Below are 9,181 nucleotides of genomic sequence, written 5' to 3' on the forward strand. Positions count from 1 at the left end.
GACCAGATTCACCAAGCACCACAGTTTACCAAAATTTTCATCCTGCTCCATCCCCAAACTCAGTGTTTAGTAGAAAGTGTTAAATCATGCTCCTATTAGACTTTGTTCCAAAACACGATGTAATTTCCTAGGAATGTGGCAAATGCATATTACTTCTTAAATGGAACAATGAGCCTTGTTAAGCCGTTACAACATAGATACAAAAAATTAAATCGTATTGAGAAAACAGTTAAACTTATATCTTAGAAACTCTTTTCAGAACTAACGGTACAACAGCATAACAAGAAAAGAGAGAGCTTTGGCTTAACGGTTAATCAGAAAACTCAATTAACCAGAAACTCCATTTCCCGAGTCTTCCGTTGTGAATGTTTTTAATTGCACAAGCTATGAAGTCACACTGTTACCCTGATTCAGCTACTTCCTAGCTGTGTGGCTAGATGATTTAATTTCTCCGTGCCTTGGTTTCCTCATTTGTAAAATGCAGGTGATCATAGTATCCAAACATGTAAAATGGTTCCAACAGCTCCTGGTACCTAGGAAGGGTTCCGTCAGGGTTAACTAGCATTATCACCGTTATTATTACTAGATTGCCTAGATGTGCAGATAAGTTTATGGAATTAATCCCCTGGCAGTCAAATCAATGCATGCTGTGTCTCTCCAAATGCACTCAGTATTTCCTAGAAGAAATGAGGTGTTGGGAGAGAGAGCCAGACAAAATGATCGTGGCAGCTTAGAAATGTCAAGAGAAATTCAATGAGTCTCTCTCCGAATATTTGTGAAAGCAAAAAGAAACAGAAACCAACCAAGCACGGAAACAGTAACAACAAGAGATGTCAGGGCTTACTGCTCCCTATCCATCCTCTCAGACTCTTATACACACAGAGGTGTTAACGTGGGAATGAAAACCAGGGGAGTTCTTCAATTCCTTGGAACATTGAGACTGAGTGATGACTGACCTTTTCCTCCTTGAGACTCCTTATATAACATCGAGTACTGAAGGACTCAAATATGGTAGAAAAGAAAAGTGGGATTTTATAGGACGGGAGTTTGTTCCTAAAAATCTCGGTTCCCCCGAGCCTGTCATGTACCTGCTGGGAAGCGTCCGTGGAGTATATTAGAGTCACTTCCCTTTGTATGCACAGCATATTAATGCGATAGACTCGAGATAGATAGATAGTGCTATTATTCAGGTTAAATACCGCAATTCAGAAGGAGAGTGTCAGCATGGGCTTATCCTCTCATGATTCACATATCTGTCTCCTAAGGGCCTTCCTGGACCCTTTGTCAGTAACTCCCGCACCCTCCTTCTCTTCCAGTTAGTCCTGGGTGAGCGCGGGTAAGGAGTCAGTGTAGACATACTTTTATAACAAAGAGTAAAATTCCACCAACTGAGTCACAGTGTAGGGGAGAGCCCAAACCGGTCTGAGCCAGCTTCTCTGCACGCCAGTCTGTCCATCTGCAGCCACTGCCATTCATTTCGAAAGTGGGGGGAACACCAGGAGCTTGTGGCTCTCGAATGACTTCCACCGCTGTGCTGGGAACCTCGTAAATGTTCCAGCAGTGGAACCCAGGCCAATAGTTTTGGGTTCACAGTAATTGCATACGTCTTATTTACGACCCTCCCTAGCAGTGTGCACCTGTTACCTAAAGCGATGGAGCAGGCCCCAGTCGCAGGTCTGGTTCTCCACCTGGGCCTCCCGCACGAGACTTAGCACCTCCTGTGGCCTCTGCTCTGTCACTTTGCCTTGCGATTCTAATGTAGTTTGACTTGAATAACATAAAATAACATATATAATGTTATTTATGTTATTTTCCACGTGAAGAACTCCTGTAAACCTTGCCGTTTTGAAACTCAGTGAGGCAGGCGTCTTAGACAAGCTGAAAAACAAGTGGTGGTACGATAAAGGTGAATGTGGACCCAAGGACTCCGGAAGCAAGGTTAGTCGTCGCACTCCGGGGCCTCGTCCTGTGCTCACAGGGCCCGCGAGCGGTTGTCACAGGGCACCGACCCACTCACCCGCCTTCTCAGAAAATTGCAGCCCGCGCCCCCACTGCTCAGGCTTGGGTTACAACTCAAATTAGCCGCAGAAGCACATACACTAATAAAATTCCTTCTGTGACCCTCAGACTCACGTACCACTAGAGCAAGTAGCACTTCTTGGTTAGGGTTGCGTTTGTTTCAGAGGTGAAGGCCACGAAACCCATTATTTCAGGAGCCGATGCCTTCTCAAAACAGAAGTGGGGAATTGTCCGGTAGCCATCCAGAGAAGGATCTTAAATATTCACCCTGTGGCATTCAGAAGTTCAGTCTTCTGTCACTACGTTGCCAAGCATTCCACTTTAGTTTGAAGAGGCCCGGTTATAGTTTTGTGCTGACAGATACACAGTGGACTTTCCGATTCGGTTCTACCGAAATGCTCTTAGTAGATCAGCATTTACGGATAATATCTCAAGTTAAGATCTCTCGTTTGTGAATTCTTGGTGCAATGCAGAGATCTAGAGACCTGATTCCACTGAGTACAAATAAAAAGGGTTACAAACAGTTACGTTTCCATTCTAAAGGAAAAAATGTAACAATGTATCAGTGAATCTAATTAATTACCTGTGCAAATTCATAGAATGTACCGAGTGCCCGAAAGGAGTTGAGGATTCTTGAAATCTTCTATTTTTTTCTTTATCTTCTTTAAAAGAAAAAAATATTAGTTATTCTAAGACATGAAACAAATAAATAGCTTAAATAGAGTCTCCATTCGTCTAAGGACGAATTATTATTATTAGTTATTCTAAGACACTTGATACCTTTTCTGGGCTTATCCCTCCGTTTTAATCAGTTTTTTCCTGCCTTTGAACCAGAGTGGAATGAGACAAGCTTGGCCAAATAATGAAATACTTATCTCAAATCCCTATGTCAAGCCAGAGAAGCATAAATATTTAATGAGCGGTGATTTTAAAAATGAAGTGACCCTAAATTTTGGCCCCATCAGCTAATGTCATGGCTAATTGGACAGTGTACATAGTACATCTTTTGAATTCAATACTCTGCTAATAAAACTAAGTGGCTGGATCACATTTTGCCCAAAACCTACAGCTGGGAAGATGATGGCCACAGGGCATCCTACAGGGAGTCTATCCAAAATACTCTCTCAAATCATGTTATGTGATATACGTATTTCCAATTTATGAAAAAATTCTGAAGTCTTGTTACAAAGATAGTATTTTTCAATCATATGCTTGACTATTTCCAAATTTATTATGAGATAATATGTATGCTAAAGCTCTGGAGAATAATATGTCTAAACTATTAACTGATTAAGTATTTTTAACTGGGAGTGGAATCTTATTTTTAAATCAGTAAAAATAGTCATAAATTTGTCCATATGAAAATAATTTATGTCTCAATTAACCATGGTAATTTGTATATTTTTAAGTTATTTTTTAAAAGTTACCTAAATGCGATGCATACATAATTATTCCTAAATAGTATATAATATGTAAAAGTGACACTTTCTAGAAGATCTCCCATACACCTATGACTGAAAGAACAAATAATGTGTACCCTAGCACATTATTTACATATATTTGGTAAAGCAACAGTGAAGAAAATGTGAAACTGTTAGCTAAAAAAACAAACAAAAAAAACCAACAACGAAACTTAGTTCCTTAAGTAGGAAATGTGAAGTGAGATTTATACAAGAGAAATTTCAAACATTAAAAGTATATGGAATAGCAGGAAAACCAAAAGACATCCCCTTCCCGTGTAATTGGGTTTTAAATATGCCCTTTTCAAACTTAAATAATAAGCCCACTTCTGCCACCCTGTGTAAATATATAAACATTTTTATATGGCTAGGTACAGTGGTTTTCGCTGCATATTTAATAATAAAATGTTACAAATTTTATTGAATGTAATTACACACAGTTTTATTGGTAATCATCATAATTTCACTTCTCCTGAGAGTTGTAAGCTTTATGCTTAAATCCATAAACCTCCATCAGTGATTTATACATGTAAATAATTTCAGGTTACATTAAGCATTTGCTTTAATTGGCTCTCTGGATTTCATGTGTTCTTTTGCCTTGTGGATGTGATGTTTCCGCAGTTGACTGAAATGCCTTTATCTCCCCCAGGACAAGACGAGCGCCTTGAGCCTGAGCAACGTGGCAGGCGTCTTCTACATTCTGGTCGGCGGCCTGGGCTTGGCAATGCTGGTGGCTTTGATAGAGTTCTGTTACAAGTCCAGGGCAGAGGCGAAGAGAATGAAGGTGGCAAAGAGTGCACAGACTTTTAACCCAACTTCCTCGCAGAATACCCAGAATTTAGCAACCTATAGAGAAGGTTACAACGTATATGGAACCGAAAGTATTAAAATTTAGGGGTAGGACTTAGGGCTTACTACAGTGAGTGGGTGATGCATCCTGTAATTGCAGTGTTGTGACCTGTCTGTCCAGTGGTGACGTTGCTTGCTTCTCATTAGAGCTTTTATATTTTTGAAAAACTTCAGTGCAAAGTGGTTCGGTTTTCTTTGGCTGCGGATGCACTGTTCGAAACTTTATGTTGCCAATAGATATCTGCATTGAAAGGGTCAGAAAGACAAATTCAAACCCCCAGGATTGCTCTGCAAAATGATCTGAACAGTATATCCTACTCGAAATTTGGGAGAAAAAGGAAATTAGTTCTGGGTTTCCTTGTCCATGTAGTAGGCTAATCTACTTGGAACAATCCAATTTTAGGAGAACTCACAAAATCAGCATAAAACCATTTCAAGCGATCAAAGCTTAGACGGTTGCCTATTTTGATACGATCATGTATTTTCTGAGAACCAACTCCAAGCACATAGTAAAGGCTCGGAGAATTTTAGCTCCTCTTCTGTTTCACATTAACCATCATTCTGTATTTTTTTTAAGAACCAAACCCTGCTGTTTGCTCATCTGACAGTACCTTGAGCCAGACCTTTAGGTAGGAGTGATTGTCAGAATATTGACTCTAATTCATATTTATTTAGATGAATTTCAACTTTCACCCTCACAGTATCACTAAGGTGGATATGCATTTTAGGCAAGACAGCAGTTTCCCCATCAAAGATGTCAGCAATGCTTGTGTTCTCCAGGGGGACACAGGAAAAGATAAAAATTGCAGTGAATTATTATGGCCTTCTTTTTTTCCATTTCAATTGTTTTTAAGTGGGCCAGAGCAGCCCCACTTACTCACATCCTCCCACTGTGTCACAATAAAACATTGTAAATATTCAGTGAAATGTAGGAAATGGAGATAATTTTTTAAGAATCTAAGTATCCACTACTTTTATTCCTCAAATGATAGAAAGTGGTTTTAAAATAAGATCTGAAAGCATTTGTTACTGCTTTTCCTAAAATCAGGTCTCTAAGACCCATTTTCTAAAATTATATATAACAGTCAACTGAATGGGCTGCTCACTCTGATTGACAATGATAAATGAGGCTTTGAACCCACAAGAGACATTCAGTGCTTGATGTACCCGAGAGTCAAAAACGCAATATAATTTTCATAAGATGTACATCTGAGGTTATGCCAGGTAAATAATGCTTGTTTTTGATATTTGTAGTTATAAAAGCTATCAAAACACTTTGTTAATGTCTTAAAGAACAAAAGTCATTCCCTTTTACAAAGATCTAGTAGCTTCTATCCATAATCTAGAAATCAATGGATTACTGAGTGTAACTATACATAGATAAGCCCCACATGGTTCTTTCCCAATTTTGTGTAAAAGAATTAAGAACAAGACCCTCCAGTTCACTCAGATCAGAATGTTTTGAGCATGTCTTCTGATAGCAAAACAACCAACAAGGAAACTTTCAAGGTCTCTTGACCATTATACAAATGCTGTTATCTTAATAATTATACAGTTGAGAAGAGATTTTCTCAAATTGAGAAAAACAATACGTGACAGGTTTTCAGAGTTAATTATTTGGATTTTATTCTGGAATGAATTTTATGTCTTAAAAAAAGGGGGGGCTTTTTTGTTCTGGTTTGGTTTTTCTTTTTTTGTTTTTTTTTTTTTGTTTTTTCTTACAAGTCATTAAAACTGATTTTTCTTTGGCAAAGCAAAAGCATTCCAACCATCAGCAAGGTCCAAGGGTAAGGTTTCAAAGAAAAAAAGAACATTAGAAAATTCTAGAAACAAACACTCATGGATGCCAGTTCATTACCAAAATCTGGGAAGTTGCTAAAGAGATATAAATTCCCAGGTTATGTACATACAGTTTACATGTAATAATGTTTTTGGAGTCAGAACCTGGCATTACAACGTATCACATGAATTGCCTCTACAGTTGAGGTTAAACTTCTAAGACCATAAATTTCAAATAAAATACAAAGCATTCCTATCCATGACTTTGAAAAAGACTTAATGGCATTCAGGGTAAATGAAATGATTTGCACGTAAGAAGACTTGACAACTGTTATTTTACTCTCATGTGAGATGGCTTTTTCCTTTCAAAAACTCTGTTGGCCACAGTTACCGAAGTTTTTGATAATCTAAATAATATTGTCCTAGAATGCCAAAAACAAAACCTCAAACCTTCAATATAGAGAATATTTACTCTAAAAATGATTACCCCTCACGAGAACACGTATAGTTAAGGTCATAGCCTTTAGCCTCAACAATCTAAACAGACCCAGACCACGTGTAAGTTTATAAGAATTTGAGCAGCCTCAATGGATTCACTGCAAAGCTGAATAGAAATGACATTTTAGGGAAGAAGCAGGAGATACAAGTATAAGAAATAATAAGCTAAGAACGAAGAATGCTAAGATTTAAAGAGAAAATAGGAGCTGTCAAAGATTTATTCACTATTACACTCATTTGCATTCATCTACAGGGAAGGAAAGATTACTTGAGAGCACATGGTTCCTGTTTGGGGTATTTTCCTTCGCACAGGCAATCAAGAAAAGAAAGGAAACACAAATAAATTTTATAGCAAGAGCCTTCTGGAAAAAATCCCTTCCAAAAATTACAGTGCTTTTATTAATTATATTTCTTCAAAAAAAAAAAAACTAAACCCAGTAGGTTTTAAAAAATAATTATCTATTTTACTTAATATTAAATGTTGAAAGTGAATCTGAGGAAACAAATTCAAACTTTGGTCCTGGTTCATTTAATTTAGTGATGAGTAGTTCTGTAGAGATTGCATCCTGATTTGTAATTTTTTTGAGACTATTCGCTAAGGAAAAACTATGATAATGACCTTGGTTTTTATCATAGGTAAGTCATTAACTAGCAGTTTGACTTTATCAGGGTATCTGATCTCTAAACCTTTACATTATACCATTTTCTACTCCTATCACTAATTTCATTATTTAATATAGAGTGACTCTTAATACTTAAGTTCCAGAGCAGAATAAATATAGGGATGGAATTCCTAAAGAATTAGGTAAACTTAAATTCGCCACAGGGAATTAAGATACATTTTGAGTTATATATCATTTGAGAAATAAATGATCTATGCCATAACAGACTTAGGCAATATCTCATTTGCCTTATTTTCCTCTTGAGTTAACATTAAAATTCAGTTACTAGAAAAAAATGTGAAGGCAAATGAACCAGCAGTAATTAGATTTACATAAAAACACTGCCTGTCTCTCTTCTGTGTAATACTGTTATCTGCTCCTGACCTAACCTGACAGAGAACAGGAGTTTAATGAGGATTTCGGAGACCTGACCCCGTAACATCTCAGTCTGGGAGGTTCCCCAGCCGTGAGGAATTGAAACATATTCCCTTTCAGTGCACCCCCCCTCCGAAAATATCAGTCAGCTTCCAGAGTAGGCCTGTCACTAACTGTGGTGTTCTGGGTCATGTCTACCCCTGGTGTGAATGAGTGAAGGTGTCTGTGGATAGATCTGTGTTCCGAAGGCTGGAAGATCTGTCGTGAATAGTCCGCGGTTTGTTTAGACAACTCATCACAGTTTTGAGGATAACGCCCGCATTGTGAAGACATTTACTGGCAAGAGCAAGAGGCTCAATTAAAAATGTCCACCTAGAGGAGAATTTTAAGCTGTCCCAGAAGTACCAGGGTGTAGAGGACCACAAGGTGAAGGCTGTGTCCCGCCCAGACTTGCCAAACAAAACCTAGTGTGACGATTTCCAAATTAGTTCTGAAACAGGTAGGACCACAAACTCCAGTCCGATTTATTCTTTGCTATAGCTGAGCTTTTCTTTCCCATAACGCGCAGTTTTCACATGACCAAAAGAATATTGGAAAAAATGCAGATGTCTAATTATTGATATCTTGGTGTTTGTTGTGTCGCCTTTTGTCGCAGAAGCAGAAACATTGTAACAGTCCACACTCTTTCTGTTTCCTTTCCATGCACCCAGCTGACCTTTTCTGAAGCCATAAGAAACAAAGCCAGATTATCCATCACTGGGAGTGTAGGTGAGAACGGCCGCGTTTTGACGCCCGACTGCCCCAAGGCTGTACACACGGGAACTACAATTAGACAAAGTTCAGGATTGGCTGTCATTGCATCGGACCTACCATAAAAACCAAAAACATAATTGAGTGCCTTAATCAAACTGTGTTGGTGACCGACGGGAGCGCGGCCCGGGGCGCGCCGAGCAGGTGCCCTGGACCAGGCCTCTGGCCAGAGCGGGCAGTGCGTCCTGACGCTCCCCGGTCCGCAGCGGCAACGCGTGCATGAGCTCAGCTCGGAAACCCAAACTCAGATTTTCTATCAGGAAAACTCACAATTTAGGTTTTTTCGGGGAGCGGGAGGGTGGGGGGGGAGCTGGGATGGGCGTATTAACAGCAACAAATTTCACTCGAGTGGACTTAAAAACTAATCAGACTTGCGAGTTAGCGCATCAGACTGTGAAGTTCTTGCTCGGAAAGGCCTGTCTTCACCGCAAGGGATAAACTAGTTAGAGAAGTCAGTGAACATGCTAACGTGCGTCTCCAGAACACCCGCGTGGTCCGTGGGAGACTCTCCAGCCGAGAAGACGCAGCACGAAACTGTGATGGGAAAATAATCAACACTCATGTAAATCCTGTGAAAAAATTTAAAGGAAGTATTTACACTTACTTTGGAGAAAACAAATACTGAAACATGCTTGCTTTTTAACTGATGTGAATTCAGTAGAGGACAACACAATTCTTTTTTCTAACCATCTTAGGGAACAATGCATTGCAATAATTGATATAAATGCC

The 9,181-nt window shown here is 39.0% G+C and overlaps 1 protein-coding gene across 8 annotated transcripts in view; it reads left to right on the plus strand.

The window, feature by feature from the left end:
• GRIA4 (glutamate ionotropic receptor AMPA type subunit 4) overlaps positions 1-8,735 on the plus strand; it is a 384,695-nt gene extending 375,960 nt beyond the window's left edge. For 3 of the 8 annotated variants that reach the window (XM_073903661.1, XM_073903662.1, XM_025893766.2), the window contains 3 exons: positions 1,824-1,938; positions 4,129-4,263; positions 8,353-8,735. In XM_073903661.1, the coding sequence (XP_073759762.1) occupies positions 1,824-1,938; positions 4,129-4,263; positions 8,353-8,517 (415 nt within the window). In that variant the 3' untranslated portion in view covers positions 8,518-8,735. Of the gene's footprint in view, positions 1-1,823; positions 1,939-4,128; positions 4,377-4,905; positions 4,958-8,352 lie in introns of those variants that run through there. The other 5 variants (XM_073903665.1, XM_073903664.1, XM_025893767.2 and 2 more) reach the window with 5 other exon arrangements.
• The last annotated feature ends 446 nt before the right edge of the window (positions 8,736-9,181 follow it).

Source organism: Callorhinus ursinus, unplaced genomic scaffold, assembly GCF_003265705.2.
Source record: "Callorhinus ursinus isolate GAN/ISIS: 27379988/994484 unplaced genomic scaffold, GSC_fseal_2.0 scaffold19, whole genome shotgun sequence".
NCBI lineage: Eukaryota > Metazoa > Chordata > Mammalia > Carnivora > Otariidae > Callorhinus > Callorhinus ursinus.